Source organism: Schizosaccharomyces pombe, assembly GCF_000002945.2.
Source record: "Schizosaccharomyces pombe strain 972h- genome assembly, chromosome: I".
Classification (NCBI taxonomy): Eukaryota; Fungi; Ascomycota; class Schizosaccharomycetes; order Schizosaccharomycetales; family Schizosaccharomycetaceae; genus Schizosaccharomyces; species Schizosaccharomyces pombe.
In genome coordinates, this window is record NC_003424.3 from 1294038 (window position 1) to 1319341 (window position 25304).

General features: G+C 35.2%; 10 protein-coding genes, 11 long non-coding RNA genes and 2 other non-coding genes across 23 annotated transcripts; 12 read left to right on the forward strand and 11 right to left on the reverse strand.

Moving 5' to 3' along the window:
* Positions 1–34: 34 nt before the first annotated feature.
* Positions 35–953, reverse strand: SPOM_SPNCRNA.733. The gene has a single exon (NR_151105.1). It is a non-coding gene; the product is annotated as a non-coding RNA (long non-coding RNA).
* Positions 446–1304, forward strand: SPOM_SPAC1565.03 (uncharacterized protein; the record flags this gene model as incomplete). Its single annotated transcript, NM_001018712.3, has 1 exon — positions 446–1304. One exon carries the CDS (start codon positions 446–448, stop codon positions 944–946), a length of 501 nt encoding a protein of 166 aa, NP_593282.1. The 3' UTR covers positions 947–1304.
* On the reverse strand, positions 1279–2506 carry ste4 (MAPK cascade adaptor protein Ste4). The gene is made up of 2 exons (NM_001018713.3): positions 2377–2506; positions 1279–2218 (listed from the first exon to the last, which is right to left on the reverse strand). Exons 1-2 carry the CDS (start codon positions 2471–2473, stop codon positions 1521–1523), a joined length of 795 nt encoding a protein of 264 aa, NP_593283.1. The 5' UTR covers positions 2474–2506; the 3' UTR covers positions 1279–1520.
* Positions 2507–3131: 625 nt separating this feature from the next.
* On the forward strand, positions 3132–5793 carry utp8. The gene has a single exon (NM_001018714.3). The coding sequence runs from the start codon at positions 3353–3355 to the stop codon at positions 5672–5674; it is 2322 nt and encodes a 773-aa protein (NP_593284.1). The 5' UTR covers positions 3132–3352; the 3' UTR covers positions 5675–5793.
* On the reverse strand, positions 5331–5664 carry SPOM_SPNCRNA.2567. Its single transcript, NR_191935.1, has one exon. It is a non-coding gene; the product is annotated as a non-coding RNA (long non-coding RNA).
* spg1 (GTPase Spg1) lies at positions 5670–7053 on the reverse strand. Its single transcript, NM_001018715.3, has 5 exons — positions 6852–7053; positions 6597–6805; positions 6360–6443; positions 6245–6319; positions 5670–6205 (listed from the first exon to the last, which is right to left on the reverse strand). Exons 1-5 carry the CDS (start codon positions 6979–6981, stop codon positions 6107–6109), a joined length of 597 nt encoding a protein of 198 aa, NP_593285.1. The 5' UTR covers positions 6982–7053; the 3' UTR covers positions 5670–6106.
* Positions 6139–7656, forward strand: SPOM_SPNCRNA.2568. The gene has a single exon (NR_191936.1). It is a non-coding gene; the product is annotated as a non-coding RNA (long non-coding RNA).
* Positions 7260–11625, reverse strand: knd1 (cullin-associated NEDD8-dissociated protein 1). The gene is made up of 2 exons (NM_001018716.3): positions 11544–11625; positions 7260–11505 (listed from the first exon to the last, which is right to left on the reverse strand). Exons 1-2 carry the CDS (start codon positions 11578–11580, stop codon positions 7880–7882), a joined length of 3663 nt encoding a protein of 1220 aa, NP_593286.1. The 5' UTR covers positions 11581–11625; the 3' UTR covers positions 7260–7879.
* SPOM_SPNCRNA.2569 lies at positions 8327–8612 on the forward strand. The gene has a single exon (NR_191937.1). It is a non-coding gene; the product is annotated as a non-coding RNA (long non-coding RNA).
* Positions 10081–10513, forward strand: SPOM_SPNCRNA.2570. Its single transcript, NR_191938.1, has one exon. It is a non-coding gene; the product is annotated as a non-coding RNA (long non-coding RNA).
* SPOM_SPNCRNA.2571 lies at positions 10623–11501 on the forward strand. Its single transcript, NR_191939.1, has one exon. It is a non-coding gene; the product is annotated as a non-coding RNA (long non-coding RNA).
* Positions 11626–11823: 198 nt separating the features above from the next.
* SPOM_SPNCRNA.169 lies at positions 11824–12212 on the forward strand. The gene has a single exon (NR_150587.1). It is a non-coding gene; the product is annotated as a non-coding RNA (long non-coding RNA).
* A 195-nt stretch (positions 12213–12407) lies between these two features.
* cdc48 (AAA family ATPase involved in ubiquitin-mediated protein degradation Cdc48) lies at positions 12408–15229 on the forward strand. Its single transcript, NM_001018717.3, has 2 exons — positions 12408–12475; positions 12532–15229. Exons 1-2 carry the CDS (start codon positions 12420–12422, stop codon positions 14903–14905), a joined length of 2430 nt encoding a protein of 809 aa, NP_593287.3. The 5' UTR covers positions 12408–12419; the 3' UTR covers positions 14906–15229.
* On the reverse strand, positions 15067–15446 carry SPOM_SPNCRNA.2572. Its single transcript, NR_191940.1, has one exon. It is a non-coding gene; the product is annotated as a non-coding RNA (long non-coding RNA).
* Positions 15447–15643: 197 nt separating this feature from the next.
* rst2 (DNA-binding transcription factor, glucose starvation sensing, Rst2) lies at positions 15644–19392 on the forward strand. Its single transcript, NM_001018718.3, has one exon. It carries the CDS (start codon positions 16943–16945, stop codon positions 18644–18646), a length of 1704 nt encoding a protein of 567 aa, NP_593288.1. The 5' UTR covers positions 15644–16942; the 3' UTR covers positions 18647–19392.
* SPOM_SPNCRNA.2573 lies at positions 16786–18010 on the reverse strand. The gene has a single exon (NR_191941.1). It is a non-coding gene; the product is annotated as a non-coding RNA (long non-coding RNA).
* On the reverse strand, positions 19199–20443 carry fsv1 (SNARE Stx8). Its single transcript, NM_001018719.3, has one exon. It carries the CDS (start codon positions 20425–20427, stop codon positions 19684–19686), a length of 744 nt encoding a protein of 247 aa, NP_593289.1. The 5' UTR covers positions 20428–20443; the 3' UTR covers positions 19199–19683.
* SPOM_SPNCRNA.2574 lies at positions 19526–20415 on the forward strand. Its single transcript, NR_191942.1, has one exon. It is a non-coding gene; the product is annotated as a non-coding RNA (long non-coding RNA).
* A 443-nt stretch (positions 20444–20886) lies between the features above and the next one.
* spl1 lies at positions 20887–20983 on the reverse strand. The gene is made up of 2 exons: positions 20947–20983; positions 20887–20922 (listed from the first exon to the last, which is right to left on the reverse strand). It is a non-coding gene; the product is annotated as a tRNA-Pro (tRNA).
* Positions 20984–21760: 777 nt separating this feature from the next.
* SPOM_SPNCRNA.2575 lies at positions 21761–22632 on the reverse strand. Its single transcript, NR_191943.1, has one exon. It is a non-coding gene; the product is annotated as a non-coding RNA (long non-coding RNA).
* On the forward strand, positions 21988–22606 carry tvp15 (COPI-coated vesicle-associated protein). The gene has a single exon (NM_001018720.3). It carries the CDS (start codon positions 22062–22064, stop codon positions 22458–22460), a length of 399 nt encoding a protein of 132 aa, NP_593290.1. The 5' UTR covers positions 21988–22061; the 3' UTR covers positions 22461–22606.
* Positions 22633–22770: 138 nt separating the features above from the next.
* On the forward strand, positions 22771–22854 carry snR88. Its single transcript, NR_197158.1, has one exon. It is a non-coding gene; the product is annotated as a small nucleolar RNA snR88 (small nucleolar RNA).
* Positions 22855–22943: 89 nt separating this feature from the next.
* tnr3 (thiamine diphosphokinase Tnr3/ Nudix hydrolase fusion protein) lies at positions 22944–24941 on the reverse strand. Its single transcript, NM_001018721.3, has one exon. It carries the CDS (start codon positions 24763–24765, stop codon positions 23056–23058), a length of 1710 nt encoding a protein of 569 aa, NP_593291.1. The 5' UTR covers positions 24766–24941; the 3' UTR covers positions 22944–23055.
* Positions 24942–25304: the final 363 nt, after the last annotated feature.

Here is a 25304-nt window from a genome sequence, read left to right on the forward strand (position 1 = left end):
TTTTTAGTTCCTTGCTGATTCCCTTACATCTTTGCTTCTTATTGCTACCTCTTTTACAGTTTTTTGTACCCCACATAGGACTTTTAACCCACATTTATTGCACTTGTAGTCAAGTAGCTAATGAATACTTAGGCCCCCACTCAGGCCTTTGGAGCCCACAAGAGCAACCTAGTGAATACCTGAATGCTATATAATATCGCAGAACATTCATCATTAAATTGATTTTAAAAATTTATTTACGTGGTACGTTAAAACACAATTTAAGCTACTTCGATCGTAAACTTAAGGATGATGGCTGGGTGGAAATTTTGACGTTTGAAAGCATAGAGTCCCAAATTTTCATGGACCAAAGCATAGATATCCAAATTCAACCTCCAAATTTGTGAATACAATAATGGGTATATATACGTAGCCTTCTGGCTTCACACTTTTTTATTTATATTCAATGTCCGTCTTATCACTTTCCGACCTACCTAGCAGATTTACATTTTCTAGTGAATCGTCCTCTTCAAGTTCAATTCTTTTCGCTTCTACTTTGGCATCGGAATCTAGACTTTCTGATTTATCTACCGGCTCTATACGGGATTCCGACTGTTTCAGTTTTAATGTCCATGAATTAAATCAGTCAGATGAAATCCTTGAAATTGATTTTCGTTTTTTCTCAAAGAAAAAAAAAAATGAACATTTCTCTAAGCGTAGAAAATTATCAAAAGTACTGACTCCACCAACAAATGATGAAATTAAATTTGTTAATAGGCATACGGGATCAAAACCCCAGCCAAATTTTTATTCATCTTCCGAATCAAGCGAAAAGGAACTAATTTGGTTTCAGCCAAAAATGCGTGTTTTTCTACAAAGCTTGTCTAACATGAGTTACTTGTCTCCTTCCAAATTTCGGTATACCACCGTGTACTCCAAGCAACCCAACGCATGTTGCATTGTCTGAAATTGTTAATACATAGCTTACAAAAATAAGCGTAGTACAACATGATGAATATTTTATTGACGGAGTAAACTACGTTTCGGGGCATAATTTTGCGCCTTATTTACGAACTTCACATATTGCATATATCATTGGTTTCAAATTCATTAAAAAACCACAATTTTTTTCTAAAAATTTCTAATCACGCTTCAATTTTTTTTTTAGGCTGTTAACCTTCTTTGTCATTTCATTTCCTGTTGAAGCATGTTAAAATTTAATGTTTAATTTTTTCTGTTATTATATTACATGGTTCATTTTCATTGTCTTAATACATTCCATAGATTCATTTATATCATATTAATAAACCTTAGGGCATACCCCATGAATAAAAAAAAAAATATATATTTTAAGCATATTAGATAGAATATTAGATAGAATATTAGGAGGTACGGCTAAAAAAATCAATCCATCTTTAAATACTGATAAACATACCAAGGCGTAAGTAAAATAACTTAAATATCTGCAAATGAGTCATTAAAAAAATTGAAAACTATTCATTAAATTCAATTCATAAATAGATGGCTTTTAAAAAGCTTAGTTAACAAGAGCGTCGAGATAAAACAAAAGAAGGCGACTTTCCCCTCTTTTGTAGGTTTCGAAATAGTTGAAGTGGCTTTACATCCATAGGTATGGCATGCTCCTTATCATCGTAGTTTATAAGCAAATCATAGCTCATCCAAGTGTTTGGATCGATTCGGTATCGTTGCAACATGGAGCATAACACTTCATTGTAGGTTAAGTTCACATTTAATTTTCTGTTTTTCTCCGCGTTTGTCAAAGAATCATTAACCTCTAAATCAAAACTTCCAAGAACAGATGGTGAAGGCTGAACAGGGTGAGTCATCGAACTAGTGTCAGATGAATTTTCGGTAGTAAGCTGTCTTCCTTCCTTAACATTTATGGCAATTTTTCTTAGTAACTGAAGAAATTCCGAGTTCAAAGAGTTTAGTGTTTTTACCAATTTAGTGTTTTCCGTTTCCAAGTATTCCACACGTTTTTCTAAAGAGACATTGTCATCTGATAAATGTTCGGTTTTTTCCTCTAGCTTCTTGTAAGACTCTTCTATATTTTTCAGTTCTTGATCCTTATTTTCTTGCTGCAGTTTATCCTTCTGCTGCTTTTTCATTGACTGTATTGCTGATAAAATGTCAATACGATGGCCCACACTCTCAATTCCCATGTCTCGAAGATCATTTGAACTTAACAGGTCTATGTCTTTTCCAAGAATATGGTAGTCTAGAAATTCTTAGTAAATTGCCATGAAATTGAACCAACTTTGGAGAAACTCATTGTTCCCAATCCCCCATTGACTATAAAAGAAAGAGCATTCAATAAGGATTAATGAGAGGCGAGCAAATAATTCTTTGAATTAAACTTCTGTTATGCATACATACCTTCAAACGCTTCTTTATGGGGAAAACCAAGCTGTTCTATCCAATTGCAAACTGCTTCATTGTTCCAATTCCAATAAAAATCGTCAGAATCTCCCATTAATTTTGCTTAGGATAGCAATGTAAAGGGCGTAGTTAATATATATGCTTCTGATGCTGACCTGCCCACTACTTTTATAACAAAGAAAGCATACTCATTTACCAAAAGTTAGTGGATATGCAAATTTAAATACAATATCAAAAATCAGCATAAAAAATGATAAAAAATAAGACCCTTAAATCTTATTGGAAAAGTGATTTTGGATGTGATTTGGGACTTTGAATTTGGATTAGCTATAAAATCTGTAAATTATGGGACGTAAACAAGAGCATGTATGCCGATGCTAATTTGACTTGCCCAGTTTTTTTCACTTATTAAAGAAAAGTTTTATTATCCCTATTATATTAGAAAAATTGGTAAACAATAAATTTAGAGTTTCAAGTTCACAGAATAAAGGCACAATTGATATCAAACATCGGTACGTTGTCCAAGTATGAATAAAGCTCAAAGCAAAAAAACCCAATCGAGAAGAGAATTTTTTGTAGCATTGTTGTACAAAGAGTAGTTTACAAAAAAAATTCTGTTTTTCTTATTTGACAAAACTAAATAATAAAAGTTGTTTTGTTATAGCACTTGAGAGCAAAAAGTTTTTATGTATCATAACGAGATATACCGCACTCGAATGTAAGAACGCAAATTTTCCAGTGGAAAACAAGCGTCGAACAACCATTGCTTCTAATACTTTAATTTAATTTTACTGATCAATAATTCCTATTTTCGTTAGTATTTGTGGAGGTCAAAGCTGTGTAGGAATTATTTTTTTTTGTAACTTCTTCTCTTCATCTCCACCGAGTGCTGTGTGAAACTTTTGAACCTCAGAAACGCTTATTTTGCCAATTTTCACAGTTTCAGAAAATTGTGTTTAAACTTAAAGTAAAAATGGCTTCTTTTGGTGAACTATCGTTTCTCAGCGAAATTTCGAATATTCATAAATCGAATAAAAAGCATGAAATTCAGAGTGCTGGCACGGTTGCTTTGGATAACGGAGTTGAATCTCCTTATTATATATGTGTTCAAGTGGAAAATCAGGGAATTGAAGTTTATCATATGAAGGATGAACGCTTATTCGCTTCATGTCCTCTACCTGAGAAGACACGGTTTTCCTGCTCACCCATCTACATTAAAGAAGGAAATTGGCATTATATTTGGACCTGCACCTCTCTTAAAAGTAATGGGGAATGGAAAATACTTCTTTGGAAGTTCAACGACCTCGAGGAGGAAAGCGAAGTTGTATATCGTGATATTTCCAACCAACAAATATTTGCTCTTCATTTCATCTCGTCAACTGGTCAACTAGTGATTGTATTTCGAAACGGAAAAATTGCGTTTCTCGATCCCGAAGATGACAAAGTTCACATGAGTGCCTCCGTTAACGAATCAGCCACATTGCTTCAATCAATGTATGTTCCTTCACAAGCAAATCCTATTGATGCTGTACGATTAGCATCTAACGAAGCAAGTGGCACTAATAATAATCCAAAGGAAATCGAGATGAACAGCGACACAACTTCTTCAGTACCAAAGTCAGGGTCTACCAGTTTTAGCGCTAATGTCACCTCATCCACATCCATGGTATATTTATTGTATAGTGTACATGTCGACAAAATTATACAATATTATGTAGATTCTTTTTCAGTTTCTGAAAGACGTCTCGTGAATACGAGAGCTGTGGTTCTAAAGGAAGTTCAGGCTCCTTCGCACATTCTGATGTCTAAAGACTCTACAAGTATATATACGATTTCCCTCGAAGGGCTATCCATATACTCACTTCATGATGAGTCCAAATCTTATATGCTTATTAAAATTCTTCATTTCCAAAGCATATCGAAAATTGAACACATAGAGCTTATTTCGGATAATTTTTTGTTAATTCAACATGATAGTCAACTATCTTTATGGGACATAACATTCGGAACTATTCAAGATGTTTACGATTTGAAACAGAAACCCACGATTCTCACTTTTACCTGTTATAAGTCGTCTTTAAAAAAAATGAATCAAAACTCCCAATTAACTGGATACATTGCTGTATTATTAAAGAAGGGACTGGCCATTGTACCATATACATTGCCGATAAAAATGCTTCTTGCCGATGCAGTTGGTAAACGTACTTCAAAAATCGGAAAGCTACGCGGAACCAATGAACTCATCGGCGAAGGAGTTTTAACAAAATCTAAAAATGGTCCTTCGATGCGTGACCAACTATTGAAAAATATACAGTTGCAAGATCATTCACTTCGTGATGAATTAATTTCCTTGCGTTCCTTAGCTGAACAAAAAAATACCATAGAGTTTGATGCTAAGTTCCTAGGTGTTGTCGAACGATACCAGAATCAGTATGCCAACAATTGCAAAATTCTTAAAACAAGCAGTGTGCTTCCTATTCCATTTGCTCATGCAATTGAAAGTCTCTTGTTTTCCCTTGATGAGGAAAATGAGCTTCAGGTCAGTTGTGCAGCTTCAGGGACACTCAATTACTTAATACGACACCGATTATTTAGCTACTCAACTCTGGTACAAAAAGGTTTCTCGGGCTCCGTGTTTGATTGTTTGTATAAATTTCAAAAAGACATTGCCTTTAATTTCCTGGAAAGAACTTCTGATATTTCAGCCTATGAAATAGCTTGCGCAATTAAAACAGCTATCAATTCCTCCAAGGTTAAGTTGTTAAGAAGTGCTTTAGCGAGGTTATCTTTGTTTGATAGCACGACATCCCGAGAAGCGTTGCTTTTAGCTTTTGTTCCCGAGGATTTTGATTCACTCTTTAAAACCTTGGGCAACCTAGTAGTAGACTCTAACCTTGCATCTGTTAAGTTTAATTTGGAAACGTACATTTACTGTTTGTCTGTTGTTCTCGATGCAATGGGTGTTGGAGGCGTTGCATCGAGTTCTGAAAACTTAGAGGCTGCGAGGATTCTCTACAATGATTTACAGGAAAAGCTAACGAATTTAACAGCTATGTCGCTTGTTCTCCCTGCAATTTCCGAAATTGTTAAGCGTAAAAAAGACGTACATGCTGAACGAGTGCAGTTCTACGCCAATCCACAACCTAAAGCAATTGTGGATGACATGGGTGATCTTGCGACTTTACTGAAAAAAGATTTTCTTTCCGAAAAAAGAAAAGGTAAAAGCCAACGTGCCCGTGGTAAAGAAATTGACATGGCTATTGGAAAATATACAGTTGAACGTTTAGAAATATAATTAGAAAAACAGGTTTATTTGTGAAATACATATAGGGGTTATTTTTTTGGAATAAAAATCTATCAAAAATTAATTTAAATAATGTTTGTACATAAAGGGACAGTATACCACATTCAAAGATATTTCAGACCTTGTTTTCAACTGCAAAGCTATATCAACTAAAAGTTTGATAAAACAAAAGACTGGTAAAGATCACTTTTAATTAGACAGATTTCGTTCAAACAAAAAACCAAAAGTTGCAGAGATCGTGGTTATAATTCATTAAATATTTTGACAGAGAGTTGAGTAAATGAATATGTCGTTAAAACCAAAAGCAAGGGAAAAGGTAGCAATACTTAAATGACACAAAAATTCGGGAAAATAAACATGATAAAGGAGTGTGGGTAAAATCAGAGTAAAAAAAAAAAGAAAGAGATGGTAAAGCATTAAAAATCAGCGATCGATGTATTCCAAAATAGGATCTCCAACGTTTTTTATTTCAGGAATAGTACATTTTAAGTCAAACACCTTAGCCAAAACAATTTTGAATATCTAAAAATCGTCAATATAGTATATCAACTGATATTATACCTTTTGCACATTAATAGAGTGTGAAGTAGAACAAAATACCAAGCTTGCCTTCATGGCCTTTGCATAACGACGTGCCTAACCAAGTTAATAATACGACTTCTAGTAATTTTTGTACCTGTTTGGTAATCTCTTCTTGATCTTCACGAGGAAATGTCATGAAATGATCGTATTTTGTTCCAATCAATATAGGGACAGCGGTCTGAAAGCGTTAGTAACTAAGTTAGAGATATACTGAGTACGATAAAAAGTAATCTAATGAAGTTTAGCCACGAACAGAGGTTATCGGTTCTAAAAACAAAATCAAAACAACCCGGACGTGCATAAACGTATATCGGAACGAAAGAACTCATACCTTATTGAAACCGCGAGCTTGACGATACCATTCTTTGATAGAATTTAATGTGGATTTCCTTGAAAGATCGAACATAAAGAGAATTGCAACGGCATCGTTACAAACCATCGGTAGCATGTTTACAAATTCTCGCTGACCTCCAAGGTCCCAAATTGAAAAGGTAATTTCAGTGTTTCGAATGCTTATTGTTTTCTCCATAAAATTCACTCCTAAGTTTGTTAAGTTAGAAATCTCCCAATAAAGGTAAATATTTACCAAGCGTTTGTGTGCTTTCCTCATCAAATGAGCCCTGAACATAAGTTACCATAAGAGATGTTTTGCCAATTGAACTATCTCCAATCATTCCGACTTTTATCGTGACGTTATTTTTTCTAGCATCTGCCATTCTTTAAAACTCCTATCCTCTGATATTACTCTGCTTGAACCCCGGCAGTAGATGAACAATTTCCCTTTGCATAGGATAAGAAGCCTCGTTCGTGTTATAATATATATATTGGCTTATTATGAATAGCGTATTATGACATAGCTTGCTACGTCGTGTTACGTTGACTTGTACATATATTTTTTTAAGCAATGGAAAGAATGCTGGTAATATATTAGTTTGTAAATTAAAACGAGAAAAGATCTTTATTTATAATAAGTAATTATAAAAAAGCTAGTTATTATAACTGGTGGGTTTACAGTAAATTGTAGTTTTGATTATTTGCTATCGATAATGTAAAATTCCATAACTGTTTGTGCTAATTATTGAGCCAAATGAGATGCGTTGTTAATTGCTCTTGGAATTATTCGTAATTCTTGTACTCATAAGTTTGTTCGGGACTATTTTTTCTGGGTTTTACTCGCATTGCAACGGAATTCGGGTTCTTACCAGGGATTGTGGTACCGAGCCGCCAGGTGTTTATGAAGCCATAATATGATAAAGGTACTAAAATTGTTCATATACTGATAATTAGAAGTTACACTAAGACTGAACGTTAACATGGCAGTGTCATTTTTAAAATGCTTGACGACCAGAACAAGCCAGTAATAATTAATATATTAAGTCAACCAAATGCCTCTAAACATTATCATAATTAACAATATGACAAATATGGTCAGCATTTATTTTTCTGTTTCATTTTGCACACCTTAGCTTTTACTGTTTAATGCGTCAACTGGATTCATCTGAAATTAATGAATATATCAGTTGAGAAGCGCATTGTAGGTTTCAACATTGAAATATTGTAGGTAATCAAATGCCAGTAAAAATTCAAAGGGAATTTCCAACATTATATTCAAATTCAAGTTTTAATTGTAGTTTTGATTTCGTTCTTTATTCCCTCATATTCCAAGGAGTAAGGACCCTTTTGAACTTGACTTTCGAATTCAGAAATTACAGGATTGTCGCACTTCAACTTCATTGTAAACAAAACTCTCAAAGCAGAACGAACCAAATCAAGGATATTATCGCTATCTGTCTTTAAAGTCTTTTCAGTTTTTCTAAGCTCTATAATTTTTCGTAATGCTTCCAAAATAGTGTCTACTTGCTCGTCTATAATTGAAGGGCTGCAGTCGACAAGTTTTTCCAAGATTGACAAAGATACTAGCTTAATATAATGTTCATCTTCTAACCCCATGACAGAAACCTGTAAAAAATGGGTTAAATGATTCAAAGATTCAGGGATATCCAGTAAGGAATAAAGTGTTTCAAATACTAGCTGCCGTTGATTTATTGAATTATCAACCACATGTTGGAAAGGGCCCATTTGTACAACATGAACGTTACTAGAATCAACTGATGATTTGGAAATTAAGCCTTGTAAAAGTTCATTATAAACGTCTGCAATGCAAGAACGCCTATTTTTTATCACAGATATTATGACCTGCAACGTTTCTTGACTAACTTCGAGGTCTGGATTTTGAAATAGCTTATACGCCTTTTCAAAAAATTGTTTCTCATAAGCTTTCAGTTTAGGACAGTCCAATGTCAACGAAAAACGAAACACCGAAAGAGATAAAAGCATATGATTTGAAGCTTCACTGGAGGATAAAAGTTCTAGCTTATAATATAAGCTAGAAGATTCATTACAAATTAAAAGACCAAGACATTCAGATAAAAGAGTTCTGAAGGGAGAAGTGGAAAAGTCTTTAATGTTTTCAATGTCCTTAGAAAGGATATCCCATATTTTATCTGCTGTTTCATAATCGATTTTTGATTTCTTAAGAAAAGTTAAAAAGGAAATTAATAAAAGTTCTTTATCATAAGCATCTGAGACGTATAAAGCACATAATTCTTTTATGAATTTTTCACTTTGACTAGTAAGCGACCCTAAGGCAATAGCTGCTGCTTTCATAACATCTGCATTCGGCGAGTTTAAATTACTTGCAATCGTATCAAAGTACTCATTTGCAGGAAGTGTTAGCTTCCCGTAATCAAGCTGTCCAAAAATTAAAGTTGTGAAAACTTTTATCCGTACTTCTGATTTAGGACTCATAAAACTTTTATTCAGAGACGTAACAATGGCCTTTGATTGAAAAATACAAATCAGTTGTGCAGCAATCAATGCCAATGTAACCATTTCTTCAACAGGTTTTTGTGCACAAGTGAAAGAATTAATAATCAACTCCAAATCTTCTTCTTTCGAAATAACAGCAATAATTCTGCTTAGCAAACAAACGGACTCTTCGTTCAAATGTATGGTTGATGATTGCAGATGAGAAATTATAGTGTCTATTAGTAAATTTTTTGATTTCAAAAGGATACTCAAAGGTATGATTAGCAAACATTTTAAAATTGCAACCGTATTCTCAGTGTTTCTTTTAAGAGTCTCGATCAGTAAACCTAAGATATGTTCAAGCAAGCTTTCAGCGAGATATTTTTGTCCAACTTTCAAGAGCACTTCTAATAGTTCCAAATAAGCAGTCGTAAATTCATTGCCACTTTTGTCGATATGCCTACAGCAATCCTGGAGTATTTCTTCATAAATTTTTGTTCCATTTTCTATCTTAGTAATATCTGTAACGGACATGAAAATATCACATAACGCTCTTGCAGCAGCACTTCTAGTGGGCTCTTCCTGTAATTTTTTACATAAAATAATTAAGACACGTCTCAGGAATATAGAATCAAAATCAGGCTCATAGAAAAGAATTACGTATTGAGAGACCAGATCTATCAAAGCTAAACGAACTTTCAAGTCAGAAATTTTAGATTCCAAAAGTTGAAGTGAAGAATCAATCATTGTGGAAAAATCTGTTGAGACGTTAGTGGGTTGCTTTTTATGAATATATTTGCAAAATGACAGCTCAGTAATTAAGGCCTCGTATGAAAGTTGTGGGTAGTTGTTTTGTACCGCTAAACTTAATATAGTTGACATTTTAGATTCCATGTTTTCTATCTCTTCGCAGCCGCAAGAAATGATAGCTGATATTAAGCGAACTAAATTCAGCTTAATTTTTATATCAAGGGTTGAAAAATCAGGAAAACGGTATATAATTGAGCTCAGATTTGAAAATTCGGACTGAACACCAAGATCTCTTGAAGAAAAAATCACTGTAACTAGGTTCAGTAATTCAGATACAATGGAAAGTGGAGTTTTATCAGATAACTTAGAGACATGCTTTCCAATTACAGACACTAAATAAATAGAAGTATCCGATATTGCTGAACGGTCCGATGGTAACCCTTCATAACGACGCTTTCTATCATTAGAAGTTGCATACACCTCTATCCAACGAGGAACATGCAAGAATGCTTGTTTTAATACTTCGATAGAAATCAAGCAAACAGATTCCTCTCTATCGTTTAACTTACTAACCACAGAAGTCCCTAGTGCTTGAAGGACTATAGGCAAATACTCTAAACGTGACAAAATTACAGACAAAACGACTTTCAAAGATTCTCTTCTAACAATCCAAGATACATCTTCTTCATCTTCGTAAATGCTGCTATAGTCACTCATTTCTTCGAGAAAGTCAGCGATATCATCTTCATCATTAGTATCAGATATTAAATTGGGATCATAAGAAATTTTAGAGATTAAGAGACCATGTAATTCTGGCCAAATTTTCAAAATATTCACTTGTTGGTACTCTAATAACAATCCTAAAACCTCCAACAATTTTTGCGTTAACTCATCTGGGGCTTCTTCCTTCTTTAATAACGATAATATTTTATTGGTGTAGTCAGCAACTGCTGTTGAGATGAATGATGTAGATGAATCTTTTTCTTTTTTAGATGACAGAAGTATTTCGTTAAGCAATTTAATAGAAATATTTACCTCGGACATTTGGGTCGAGGGTCCCAAACCTCGATCAAGCACCTCAATTATATATTTGTATGCAAAGCGAGGCCCATAAAGTGATACGTCAGAAAGGAGATAGCAAGCCTTTTTAATAATTAATTCTCTTTGGCATTGTGTCGTACATTTTTGGAATACGTCTATACACAATTCAAAATTGTTAGGTAGAAGAGTCGAAAGATTAGAATGGTATATTTCTAGAGAATCACAGACCACACAGAGAATTGCAAAAAATTCCTCTTGAGCAACGTTGTACTGTTTTAAAATTTGTAAAAATGAAGGGAATACAGTCGAAGTATAAAATTTGTTTACGAAAGGTTGGACGTTCGAGTTGGACAAAAGCAAACTGAGAGCAGACAAGTAATTTTTCGATTTCTTCCCAGCAACTCCAGAAAGCAAATTTTCAACAGTAGATTTTAACTTATCTTGTGGAATTTTGCTAGAAATTATAGCAACACAACGAACTGCCTCTTGTTGAACCTCTGGCGAAGCATCACTCAGTGCTTGTAATAAAACATCGAGTGTATCAGGAAAGCTCTCCAATTTGAGATTTTTCAAATGGTTTGCATCATTAAGTCGGGCAGCTAAATCGCTGAGTGCCATGTAACGTATGTCTTTATCGCTACCTGCAACAGTTAGAGCTAGTTTTTTATTTTTAACATACTTTCAACGTATTTTTTTAATAAAATTCCCTCCTCCATTTTACAATTGATTAATTTTTATGGCCACTAAGGTAGGGATTCAGCAGTTTGTACAATGAGCCTGACAGCGTGTATCATAAAGGATTCCACACCATAAGCCATATAACGAACAGTAAGTATGGATATTTAAAACACATTAAATTCCTTATTAAAGATTGAACTAATTTTATTATTGATTGTGCAATACAATCAATAACCATAAAAGAAGAATATTTGATTAGCCTTAACTTACTGCTAAACACTTTTACAAAACGCTTTCTAGAAAATTGATGTTTATAGTTATAATGATAAATAATATTGCAAGGGTTTCAAACTAAAATATTTAGCTTACTAAACCGCCAACCAAGTTTCATTTCAATTGAAAACGGATAACACTCAAAATGTTTATTTTATGCTTAGTAATGAAGTTTTAAGCACATTTAGATATAGGGCGGTCGTTCGAATTTTTGCATTTCTGTAGTTTAAAATTTCCTCGTAGATTTTACTAGAAAATTGTTTACTATTGATGTTCTTGGAACATTCTAATAGCAACGACGTTTCCTTGGTAAAAGAAGAATAGATAAATTAAATTTGGCAATTTATACAATACGTGTTTTCTAGAGATGCGTTAAATAAAAACAATCTAGCGAAAATAATGGAAATTGGTAGTAACGACCTTGCGAGGCAGCTATGTAGCAGAAAGACTCAACTGCTTACAGATGTTATTATACAGAAAAAAAACAATTAGAAGAATATTTAGAAATAATTTACCTTTTTGAGCAATAATTTCATGTATCTTTATAAATTGAATGCTCATATATAAGCGCATGGTGCATGGTCGAATGAACGCACCATCCACCATGACCGATAAGAAACCAGAAGTGGAACACCTTCAGGGTGAAAACCCTCCAAAAGAGTATGTTTTCGATGTAGCAGTAACTTTTTTTTAGAATTCGATGCTAACAAGCTCAGTACATATAGTGCAGAAGACACAGCAACAGCTATTCTTCGTAAAAAAAGAAAACCAAATTCTCTAGTGGTCGATGACGCTACCAACGATGATAACTCAGTAATCACATTGTCGTCCAATACCATGGAGACTTTACAACTTTTCCGTGGTGACACAGTTGTCGTTAAAGGAAAGAGACGGAAAGACACTGTCTTGATTGTTTTAACTGACGAAGAAATGGAAGATGGCGTAGCAAGAATTAATCGTGTTGTTCGTAACAACTTGCGCGTAAGGTTAGGCGATATTGTAACGATCAATCCTTGTCCAGATATTAAATATGCTGAACGAATTTCAGTACTACCCTTGGCTGATACCGTCGAGGGTCTTACTGGTTCTCTCTTTGATGTTTACCTTAAGCCGTACTTTGTTGAAGCGTATCGTCCTATTCGAAAGGGCGATCTTTTCGTTGTACGGGGTAGTATGCGTCAAGTTGAATTTAAAGTTGTTGATGTTGCTCCTGATGAATTTGGCATTGTTAGCCAGGATACAATTATTCATTGGGAAGGTGAACCCATTAATCGTGAGGATGAAGAAAGTAGCTTGGCAGAAGTTGGCTATGACGATATCGGTGGTTGTCGTCGCCAGATGGCTCAAATCCGTGAGCTTGTCGAGCTTCCCCTCCGTCATCCCCAATTATTCAAAAGTATAGGTATCAAGCCACCTCGTGGTATCCTTATGTATGGTCCTCCAGGTACCGGTAAAACTTTAATGGCTCGCGCAGTTGCTAATGAAACGGGCGCTTTCTTTTTCCTGATTAATGGTCCTGAGATTATGTCAAAAATGGCAGGCGAATCTGAGTCTAATTTGCGGAAGGCGTTTGAAGAAGCCGAAAAAAATTCCCCTGCTATTATTTTTATTGATGAGATAGATTCTATTGCTCCCAAGCGTGAAAAAACGAATGGTGAAGTTGAACGACGTGTTGTTTCACAATTATTGACTTTAATGGATGGTATGAAAGCTCGTAGTAATGTTGTAGTAATGGCCGCTACCAATCGTCCTAACTCTATCGATCCGGCATTGAGACGTTTTGGTCGTTTTGATCGTGAAGTCGATGTTGGTATTCCTGATCCCACCGGCCGCTTAGAGATCCTTCGTATTCACACAAAGAACATGAAGCTTGCTGATGACGTTGATCTTGAGCAAATTGCTGCTGAGACTCATGGTTACGTTGGATCTGATTTGGCATCTTTGTGTTCTGAAGCTGCCATGCAACAGATTCGTGAAAAGATGGATATGATTGACTTGGATGAAGATGAGATTGATGCCGAGGTTTTAGACTCTCTAGGTGTTACAATGGATAACTTCAGATTTGCCCTTGGTTCCAGCAATCCTTCTGCTTTGCGTGAAACCGTTGTGGAAGTTCCCAATGTTCGTTGGGAAGACATTGGTGGATTGGAAGAAGTTAAGCGTGAATTACGTGAAACTGTCCAGATGCCTGTTATGTATGCCGAAAAGTTTTTGCGTTTTGGTGTCACTCCCAGCAAAGGTGTTTTGTTTTTCGGACCCCCTGGTACAGGTAAGACATTGTTGGCGAAAGCCATTGCCAACGAATGTTCTGCCAACTTTATTTCAGTAAAGGGACCCGAATTGCTTAGCATGTGGTTTGGTGAGTCTGAATCAAACGTTCGTGATATATTTGACAAGGCTCGTGCTGCAGCTCCTTGTGTCGTTTTCTTAGATGAGTTGGATTCTATTGCCAAAGCACGTGGCGCTTCTGCTGGTGACTCTGGTGGTGGTGATCGTGTTGTCAACCAACTTCTTACTGAGATGGATGGTGTTAACAGCAAGAAGAATGTATTTGTTATTGGTGCTACCAACCGTCCCGATCAGATTGATCCTGCCTTGATGCGTCCCGGTCGTTTGGATCAATTAATCTACGTTCCCTTACCCGATGAAGAAGCTCGCTTCAGCATTTTGCAAACTCAATTGAGACATACGCCTGTTGCTGAAGATGTTGACTTGCGTGCAGTTGCTAAGGCGACCCATGGCTTCTCAGGTGCTGATTTGGAGTTTGTTGTACAAAGAGCTGTTAAATTGGCCATCAAGGACAGCATTGAAGAAGACATCAAGCGCGAAAATGAGACTGGAGAGGCTCCTGCTGACGATGTTGTTATGGACGAAGATGCATCTGTGTCTCAAGTTCAGCGTCATCATGTGGAGGAGGCCATGAAAATGGCACGCCGCTCTGTCAGTGATGCAGAAGTCCGTCGTTATGAAGCTTATGCCCATCAACTCCTTACCTCGCGTGGTCTTACAGGATTCCAGTTTGATTCGGCTGATAGTAATACTAATGGACCAAGCTTCGGAAATGATGGTGCTGATGATTTGTATGCATAGAAACTACCACCTTAATGCATGAATTCTATATCCGATGATGAACAAAATTTATGTATGAACATGGACTTGCCTTTTTGTTGAAGTCATTTTTGTAAAAGGTGATTGATTGATTGATAATAATGACTTCTCTGCTACTTAACATGAGTTTGTAGGGATTCTTAAATTTAGTCTTTGAATAGAACGAATTTTTTTTTATGAGTAAGAAATTCTTGAACGCCCAAGTCTAGTTTACTACAGCATACTATTATGTTGACTGTTGTGTTTAGTTATAACTTTTCGTCAGTTTTTGCAAGTGTAGAAATGTGCATTTTCACACGATTCACATAACGATCGGCATATAGATAGAAGCCAACCCGGAGATCCAAGTGTTAACCTAAAATGTCGTTATCGAAATAGTAGCATATTTGTATGTGTAGTTATTTTCAAGGTGAACTGCTACTATGCTAGTAGTGTGCTAGCGATGTTAAGTCTCTTCGTGGAGGCAACGCCCCGTTAAATCTACTGGAAGAGCTAAAACTGGGATGTTCCACTATCGACCACAACGAGTGGACGATATCTGCGAGCTCATGGACATGTTGTTCGGCAGATAACCGTAGTTTGACCCTACCCCCACAAAAGTATGTAATGTCGATTCAGAATTTCCACATGGTGCCTTAAGCATCGTTACCTGTGTTACCTGGAAATATTAGGTTATTATAAAATTTGTTTAGTCGCGACAACGACATGCATTAAACTGACAATCCTCCATATACATGAGTGAGATTGAAATTATTTGTTAAGAAAGAGTTTTGACGGATTCAGAAAGTTTGAGTAATTAAAAGTATCAAGGTTTTTACTAGAAGTCAGTGAAAACATTCAAAAACGATTAATCGTCGATATCCGGCTTTTCGCCACTTGACCAGTTAGTAAGCTTAGAAAGGAAAGAGAATCTTTTACACTAGAAGATTTTTACTTCTAAGTTGCAATAACTTCATTTATTCGAATTGTAAAATACGAGTTCACTGCAGAGTTTCAGATCATTGAAGATTATTGCACTAAAATTCGTTTTTAAGTGTTAAAAGCTGATTTGTTCTTTACAATTCGCATAGGATACACTTCATTTATCATTCAATTTTGGTTTTTCCTTTGTGAAATAGGAAAACCGCAAAGCGTTTGTCTGTTATTTTATATTTTTTAGTTTGGATGTATAAAATTGACATCCTTAACCAATCTATCAGACATTTAGTATATATGTTATAGGATTCGTTTTTTGTCCTTCACGTGCCTTGTTTCAGTTATTATTTGACTGTTAATTCTTTCTCCTTTCCTTACATTTCCGATTCTCCTCTTGACGTACATTGTTTCGACAATACGTTTCTTATTTCCTAGTTAGTGTCTAATTCTATTTAAAGTGTGGATGGCGTTTATCTTTTTGAAATTTATTTTCCAGGCTTTTTTTGAAATAGACTCTTCTGAAGTACATTAAGTTTTTCAAGTGTCTTTTCTTGTTTATCTGTGCTATTACTGTGTGCAGGTTCAATCGATTGTTTTTATTCTTTCTCTGTCTATTTTACCGACCTTCTTTCCTTGTTGTTCTTCGCGGTGGCTTTTTGTTTGATTACACTCTTTTTTTATCCCCTTTAAAAAAAAAAAGTTTGGCATCTCAACAGTTCTCCTCATATTTTCCTTCTTCAACTACTTTTCTCATCTCCCTGTTGTCCTTAAGAAATATTTAACATATTCTGTTGCTTTGCTATTAACGTTATTTGGTAAAATTATTTGGCAGATTATATCTTGCTTATTTTTGCCTACCTGTATTTCTCTGACAAGTCAATTTTGATTTATTTAGCTATTTCTTTTTTCTGACTTGTTGATAACTAATTTAGGATCTTGCATTTCATTTTCGAAAATTATTTTGCGGTTTTCGTTTTTAGTCTTTTTGAATCCTGATTGCAATCACTTTCAAGCTTTATTTCCCTTCATATCTTTTATTTTAACAACATATTCTTCTTTTGAAAAATAAGAAAATAATTGTTTAATTTGAAAACTTGTTTTATCATGACGCGTGAGTCTTTAGCACCGATAGCCTCGAAAGCTAATACTTTATCCGAATCAAAAGTTTCGGAAAACTTGATGTCTATTAATTCCGATTCTGGTACCTCTAATGCTAATACACCCAGCTCTGTTACTTCTAATTCAAAACCTGTGGCTTCTTCTACCGCTGCTAAAAAGGACCCTAATGCCCCACCCCAGAAAGTTAAACAATATGTTTGTGAAACATGTACACGCGCTTTTGCTCGATTGGAGCATCTTAAACGACATATCAGATCTCATACCAACGAAAAGCCTTTTACTTGTAGTGAGATTGATGGTTTACCTACAGGTTGTGGTCGACAGTTTTCGAGGCGTGATCTTCTACTTCGTCACCAACAGAAAATCCATAGGAATCCACAACCTCGAAGAAGACGTCGTTCAACAACGGCTTTACCCAATCCTTCTCTTTCAAATGTTTCGGTAAGCACAACAAATTTAGCTTCTAAACCTGTTATTTCTTTACCTCAGGCAGATTCCATTGACAAATTTCGTTATCCAAAGTTGCATGCCGCACTACAAGCGCAGCTTGCGAACAACTCAGGTTCATTTTCTGCAAGTTGGTTGCAAGCCCAACAACAAAGGCTGGTTTCTGCCGGTAATGGGAGGGAAACGGTAAATGCCTCTGCATCTGGTGCAGTAAATCCTACATCTTCTCAATGGTCAGATCAACGTCTCGGTGTGCCTTATGGACCCGACAGTCCTTTGTACTATCGTAGGGCAACCATTGCCAGCGATTTGAGGCCTTCTGTTTATCAACACCCGCAGCTTTATGACTTTAATAGACCTGAAAGCCTTTCAGGTCAATTAGACGATGAAAGTTTGGCTAGAATGCCGTATTCACCTAACGCCGTTTCACGAAATTACGCTATGAATATGACACTTCCTGAATCTATTCCTGAAGGGTACGAGATTGATAAATTGGATTGGATGAGTTTTAGTGAGTCTTTAAATCTTCCTACTTTCAATCAACCTAGTGGCCCATCTGATGTTTCTGCTTCGTTTCTTAATCTTCAGGCTATGCCTTCTCCTCATGCTTCACCAAAAGATTCTTTGATCAACAAATCAAATAGTTACTTTTTTCAGAATCCTCCTAAGAGTAATTCTGTGGATTATACTCGTCTTGATAATCTCGAACATATGCGTCAGTCTTGCATATCGCCTAGTGGCACTAATTTTTCACCGAGCTGTTATAGCCCTGAATCTTTAATGCAGCAACCATTAACGTTGAGTCCTTCTTCGATCCCTTCTGGATTGCCCACATATGCACATGTTAATTCGCCATTAGGAACAGAGCAATATCCATCTGAAGCTTATCCTCCAAAAGGCTATGTTGATATGGAAGGAAGAATATCAGAAGGCATCAAAGAAGAAGGCATTTCATTATCTGAAGAAATTACCGATAAAGATCAGGCCTTCGCTTCGATGGGATATTTTGACTCTTACAATTTTGAAGGCGTTGAGAATTCAAATTCATTGAACAACGAAGGGGATCAAATGGAGACTAATTTTCAGTCTGAGAAATTAGATAATTCCAATTCAATTCCTTTCTTTAATTTTAATTCATTCAATAACAATGGGGCAAATTGGTCTTCAGACTTTAATTATCCTGTATCCGAAACTTCCGGTTTGCTTACAGATAATAATCGGAATCAACCGCCCTCATTTTAATTTTTTTCATATCTTTATATTTTATACTATTTGTTTCTTAATGAAATGCATCTTTTAGTTTTTTTAAACAAAAATCAACTAGCTTTGATTCGGTTTTTAATTAATTTAAGGATTGATCTGAAGTTTTGAATATTTTGATTTGGGGTTCAATTGTTGATAGGAAAACGATCCTCTTTTACCGAATATTTAATTACGCTAAGATATGCAATGCTGAGAGGTTCACAACACATTAGTTAAGAGGGTTGCTTCTGATATTTTATTATCAAAAAAGGTTCAGCGTGATATGGTTAACAATAGCAACGGAGGCTTTATATTTAAGATGAAAAAAATGGCATTCAAGCACATGTTCCCTTAATTCTCAAGAAAGAATCTACTCGTTCAAACTTTTCCTTAATAATGATAATGATAACATGACTACGTATGTTTAATAATAGAAGAGAATATTTTTTAATGAGATGAAGGAATAATATAGCAAAACTTCTGAAAATAAATTGATACAGCTAATTGAAGATATTGTTGTTTATTGTTTACTGCCCTGAATCTAAAAATTTTGAAAGTCTAATAGGTTATTTATTCAAATGTCAAATAAGGAGTTATTAGCGAAACAAAGTTTGTAACAAATGGTTATTAAGCATTCACTCTGCATGCACTATATTCACTTGATTTAAGTCGTCAAAACTAGCTTTGTGAACAAGGGGGACGGCCCTTAAAAGAACACAAAAATGATTTCGATAAGAAATGCGCTAGCAGAAAAATAATTACTAAAGTAGAAAGACAGTCAATGGTTAGAAACTGGAATGTACGAAAAAGTTAATTTCTGTATTCCCTATAAAGGGAAGGTTCGTTTAGCAAAAGAAGTTGAAGATCACAAAAACATTTTCAAAATCGTAAAAAAAAAGTTCGTAAATATCACGGTTATTAAATATAAATAAAAGAACTATATAGCCTAGTTCAAAGAGGACGTGAAATAAAAGAATTAAGTGAAAGTGTAACAGAGTTACAGCAAGTACAATTGCTAAGTGATATTTATTTGCACCCTAAATGGAAGCCACAAGTAATAACAACGCACAAAGGAGCAAAATAATAAAGCATCTGGGATACTGTTTAGCCTTTCGGCTGACCTTGTTTAATCGATTTTTTGCATGATCAAACCTCCTCTCAATTCGATCAGCATCATTATTCATATTATCTAGTAAAACATTTTGTTCGGACAATTCTGTATTCATTGCATATCCCATCCGCTTTTGCCTTTGGACACTTGCTTCGATCCCTCCTAAAGATTCTTCTTGTTCGTTGAGCATTTGCTGATGCATTTGAGCCAAAACGTTTACGTTTATGGGATCAGGGTCATTGCCATCAACCGGATACATGGCCTCCATCTCAATATCAGATCCCTCACTACTCGAAGTCGTTTTTTGTAAAGAAGGAAGGGGAGTTAACTTATTATTCGTACTTGCAACTTGCGGGTTTGCAGAAAAGGCACTTGTTCCGTCAGCAGGAATTGAGGATGCACGCCGCTGCTTCTCAAACTCTTCCTCAGCAGACTCTAACCTCCTTTGCATTCTAATAAGAAATGCTTCGGATTCTCGTACTCTGTACTCTGGGATTTGTGCATTTTTCTCTAATCGCGATTGCTCCTCATTAAGTTTTTGCAATTCTTGCCGAACATCTTTCAATGAAGACTCAATTTCTTCATCGGGATTCTGTCCAAACTCTTCCAACTTCCTCCTGTCTCTTATTTTTTGTGAAACCGAGTCAATGATCAGAAGCAAATTTGACATAGTCGCTGGTTACTTTCTTGAGTAATCATGTTCATCATGCGCCTAAAAACACAAACATTAGTGAAGTTTACAGTAATACGGTGTAATGCCTTTGCTACCAATTCTAGGTTCAATTACAGTAAATTTTGTTTGCAGCAAAAAAAGAGAATCTTTTCGTATGTTTTAAATAAAAAAAAAAGTAAAAATGATTTGCTCATTAGCTGCCAGATCCATTATAGGCATCCTGTGAAATTATCGTATTATTAGAAACCTACTCGTTATTTACACAATTTTTTGAATGCTTCTTTTCGACTCTTCTGATTGTTTTCGGTATTTATCACAAATTTAGTAGTTCTTATTTCACATCTATTAAAAGGTAATCAAGCAAGGTGTAAGGAAAACTTTTTAATTATTGAAAGTTGGTTTGCGTAGTTTCAAAATTAATCAGATAAATTTATACAGCAAGCCCAGTATAAAAAGGGGCCTAACCAGGATTCGAACCAGGGATCACCTCTAAACTCAGCATACAAGTGGGGATTACCCGAAAGAGGTATGTTAACCACTACACTATTAGGCCTAGGTTTCTCATTACAAAATATTAATATAATATATATATAAAATAATTGCGACATAATAAATGTTAAGTACCTCTTTGCTCTGAAAACTAAAATACCAATAATGACGCTTTTCTTTTCATTAGAAGAGAATGTTTATTAAAGAAATATCTTAAAGAAAAATACTACTTAAATATTTATTTAGGAGTTAGTACACTAATTCCAGAGTATTAAATCCAAGTGTAACAAGGTAGGAGTAACAAATAGTTGTTTAATTACAGACAATTAAGTACAGTAGAAAATTACTCAAATATATACAAGGCTTTGGGCCGTTTAAAACGAATCATGCTGATATCTATATTCGGCTAATCGACTTCTTGCTTTATTCTCAGTTTAAAATGGAGTTTTTTTTTATAGCGTTACGAATTAGAAATAGATGTAGCCGTCTATCAAAGTTGACATTGCACGTGAAATTATCATTATAAACATAATCAAATGAATGGCAAAGCGATCAAAATAAGAAGGAATTTTACTACGTTATAAAACATTCGGCTTTTTATTTTACTTTATTCTTTTTTATTCAGGTGCATCTGATAATAATCGCGTGAAACTTGAGTGCAAAAAATTTTACAGCCCTGTAGATCCCGAGTGAGAGTAGATCACATATAGCTAAAGGAGCTCGTATGAAACTAAGATACAAATACATTTGTTTACGAACGTTTGACAAATATATAAATTGACCCACAGACCTTAAAATTGTCAACAACAGTTGTCTCAAAAAAAAGCCGGGTCGAAAGTACATTATTTACTAAATGATAGTGTTTTTAACTTCAAAAACAGTACAAAGAATGCTATAGAAAACAAAATGCATTTTCGATGAATTGAATTATTCATTTTCTGTAAACAACAAAAAGTTGGTTGAGAATTATGGAATTCGTTATTTTTATTTACCGTATTTCAATAGTTCGTAAATATGCATGACCGCATCGGTAAGCATAGGCAGGCTTAGTAACTTGCATTTCTCTTTGTCTTTAAGCAAACATCGACTAAAATACATATTGCTTGAAAAATTTAATATTGGTTGCATACACTTAATTCACAATGGATAAAACAAAAATGTTTAGTGCCATTAATTTGGGCGTAGGTGGTATCTTCGTTTTAAGCGGATTTATCAAGTTATTTTCATTTAGCTTCGTAAACGCTTTACTTGCATTGTTCATCATCGTTTTCGGTTTGGGAACTATTGGTTTAGAAAAGGAAATTCCTCCTATTGCTATTAAATATGGATCGTTCATGTTCTCATTCTTAGGAAGGGGCTTCTTCTACGCTTTCATGGGTACTTTACTCTTTTCTTACTCCGGGTTTACTTCTTTCCTAGGCTTTTTAGTTCTTCTTGCAGGTATCGCCTACTGTGGTGCAAACTACGTAGCAGGATTGCAAGACTACGCTCCCAGAAGCATGCGTGATAATGATTGGGATGATAACGTTGATGAAGTGTAGACTTTTTTTTATTTCTAACTATATTATTTGATTCGGTTCTTGTTCCTACCCCCCTCTTTTCCCGATGTCCTCCTACATATGATTTATTCTGGATACATTCGTTTTCTTCAGGGTAGGTGTTCTAAAAGACAGTCACTTTAGCAGTCATCCTCAGAGTAGTTAATGAGTATAAATATGTATACGATCTCTTAACTATGTATAATTTTTGTATATCAACATTAGCGTAGTAGCTATGGTATTTGTGATGGGTTTTAGGGTTATACATTCAAATACCTTTAATTGTCCAGCTTGGATTCTGAACTGTCGGGTGTATCGAGGAGGATAAAAATGACATGTCAAGCTCAACAATATGAAAAATTATGATTTTTTTCTATTTCTTCACTTTCTGAGATGTATCTTGCAGTTCAAAATGTTAGTTGGCTTTACTAAAATTCTATTTTATTTCATTACTCTAATCAATTATCTTTTTGCTTTATGACCATTACCGCTTATACTCTATAGATGTTTTATATTTTTTATATCTAAATAAATATCTTAATTTTTTTGAGCTGTTGGGAATAATGAATATTCTTTCTGAGTTTCTTACTTACAGGTCTTATAGACGTGTTTCCATTGTCCATACTATAAAATTGTTGACCTCTATAGTCACCGTTGCTTTTGTCACTACATTGCAAGAGCTGACGAGTCCTCCAAATTGACAAATGCGATCCTCAATATTCCACTCAAGGCCGCTGGTTTTTTTAACATACACACTCTGTCCTACTGGCAGAAGACCGCAATGTAAACCAATGTTGTCGTGACAATCAACATGATTTATTCCGGGTTGAAGCAAAGTTGATACATTCAATTCAGTTAATAGAAATACTTCATTCTTTTCAGAAATCGAGGCGGCCCAGAATAGATGGTTTAAATTACCAATGGCATGATCAACTCTTCCACCCATGCCACATAATACAAAAATAGTATCAATCCCATGTTCTTTAATTATTTTATGGCATTTCATAAAGTCAGTGGTGTTTTGGCATGGGTCGAATACAATGTTGACTCCCATTTCTTTATAATAAGCTTTAGTTTCATCTGTTAACGAATCAAAGTCACCAACGACATAATCCGGTTTGAGCGAAGAATCGTAATTTCTCAATTGGTTAGCACCACCGTCTGCGCAGACTCGGATACTAGCTCTTTTCCATAAAGTACGAAATCTATCATCCGGTATATCTATGGGTTGATTTAATAGTAATACCGCAAACTTTTGATCAGTATCATAGTCACGTAACCAAGCCTTACATGGAGCTAGCTGATGAGTGGCTTTTTGGGGTTTTGCAGGAACACACGTTTCAGCTTTCTTTGAAGTATCTTCAAAAGAATCCCCTCTTTCATATTTTCCAACAGGAACAGGCAACGGTCTATGTATCCGTTCTAAAGTTTGGAGATACTGAGGATGCTGTGGAGTAATGATACCATGACGGATTAAAAAGTCTAAAAGAACCAGAGCACAATTTGGCTTAAAACTTTTTAATTCAAGTTCATGAAGTACTTGATTCAATGGTAATAAACTGAAACCAGCGACTTCTCCATCATTAATTCTTGGGATAACAAGATCATCAACAGGTAAATCGAATACATATTGTAACTCGGGCTGAATCCAATGCCTTTTCTCCATTTTGATGTAGGAGACAGTGCCACAAGGAATAAGATTCATAGAAGAAACGTCCAAATTAGCTTCTTCAGAAAATTCCTTTATCATAGTGCCTATGACTGAATCACCATGAGCAATTCCGCCGGCAACGCTATTATCTAAATAATTGGGCCACGTTTGTTTAGTCGGTGATCTTCGTGGTACCCAAATACGAAGAGGATGTTCTTTAGTTGCTGGAATATACATGGTACAATGCACACCAGTGCTCAAAAAACCGAATAACCAAAATCCGCCCCGTTCAACGGCCAATACAGGCTTTTTAGATTTTCCATAAACAGTATATAATTCATTCCTCCATTGATCAGCAATTCCAAATGTATTGTTATGGCGCCAATGCTCCAGTACCTTAGCTAAGATGTCAGTTCTTTTTTCAAAAGTAGATGCGTTTATTTCAATATACTCTCCTGGAACATAAACCCAATTGAATTTGAAATTATCCGCCTTTATGAGGATTTCTAGTACCAAAGGGGTAACATATCCAATGGCAGCGCCATTTGCACGGAAGGGAATTGTTCCAGGAACAAATTCCCCATTAAAAGAATCGCATTCATCTAAAAGCTCTTCGGCATTTAATTGTTTAGCAGAGGTGATAGACGACATTGCCATTACCTTGCCCAAATTTTCCTCTCAAATGGATAGTGTTCTAAAATAAAACAGGAATAAAAAAGGCTAGTGTATTTATGCGAAGGAGACACTTATGGTTCAATTCAACATAAATAGAATAATATATAAAACACCCTATACTAGCAAATGGTAAAAGCTCAAGGAAACTGGTTCCTGGTAGTAGAAATCGGGTAGTTGACTAAAACCTTATCGTATAACGAAATGCTAATCTATTAAACCCCTTTCAAAATGATCTTTAAAAACAAAAAAGAAGTTGATATTAAACAAACAGTACCTTAATCAAGGTAATCTAGTAATTGTCTTTCAAGAGTGTGGTCTACGAGGAAAATTACAATGGGAGCAGAACTCCGTGCCAGGAATGTCTTGGTATTAAAAATAATAGCACACAGATTGGCTTACTAATTTTCACTTTAACACCAACCGCCGTTTTTGTAATTAATTAGGGTTTGGTATAGTTAAGCGTATCTTTCACATGATTTTTATTTTCAGTGGACTTCCTTCGTAAGTTTTTTAATAATAAT

Excerpts from the sequence above, each read along its gene's own strand:
- ste4 (NM_001018713.3), bottom strand. The coding sequence starts at position 2,473 with ATGGGAGATTCTGACGATTTTTATTGGAATTGGAACAATGAAGCAGTT. Across the intron at positions 2,219-2,376 it reads CCATAAAGAAGCGTTTGAAG|ACTACCATATTCTTGGAAAA; the intron begins GTATGTATGCAT and ends AAGAATTTCTAG.
- knd1 (NM_001018716.3), bottom strand. The coding sequence starts at position 11,580 with ATGGAGGAGGGAATTTTATTAAAAAAATACGTTGAAA. Across the intron at positions 11,506-11,543 it reads ATTAAAAAAATACGTTGAAA|GTAGCGATAAAGACATACGT; the intron begins GTATGTTAAAAA and ends TAACTGTTGCAG.
- utp8 (NM_001018714.3), top strand. The coding sequence starts at position 3,353 with ATGGCTTCTTTTGGTGAACTATCGTTTCTCAGCGAAATTTCGAATATT.
- rst2 (NM_001018718.3), top strand. The coding sequence starts at position 16,943 with ATGACGCGTGAGTCTTTAGCACCGATAGCCTCGAAAGCTAATACTTTA.
- tvp15 (NM_001018720.3), top strand. The coding sequence starts at position 22,062 with ATGGATAAAACAAAAATGTTTAGTGCCATTAATTTGGGCGTAGGTGGT.
- cdc48 (NM_001018717.3), top strand. The coding sequence starts at position 12,420 with ATGACCGATAAGAAACCAGAAGTGGAACACCTTCAGGGTGAAAACCCT. Across the intron at positions 12,476-12,531 it reads GGTGAAAACCCTCCAAAAGA|TACATATAGTGCAGAAGACA; the intron begins GTATGTTTTCGA and ends TAACAAGCTCAG.
- fsv1 (NM_001018719.3), bottom strand. The coding sequence starts at position 20,427 with ATGTCAAATTTGCTTCTGATCATTGACTCGGTTTCACAAAAAATAAGA.
- spg1 (NM_001018715.3), bottom strand. The coding sequence starts at position 6,981 with ATGGCAGATGCTAGAAAAAATAACGTCACGATAAAAGTCGGAATGATT. Across the intron at positions 6,806-6,851 it reads GGAAAGCACACAAACGCTTG|GAGTGAATTTTATGGAGAAA; the intron begins GTAAATATTTAC and ends TAACAAACTTAG. Across the intron at positions 6,320-6,359 it reads AAGAAGAGATTACCAAACAG|GCACGTCGTTATGCAAAGGC; the intron begins GTACAAAAATTA and ends TAACTTGGTTAG.
- tnr3 (NM_001018721.3), bottom strand. The coding sequence starts at position 24,765 with ATGGCAATGTCGTCTATCACCTCTGCTAAACAATTAAATGCCGAAGAG.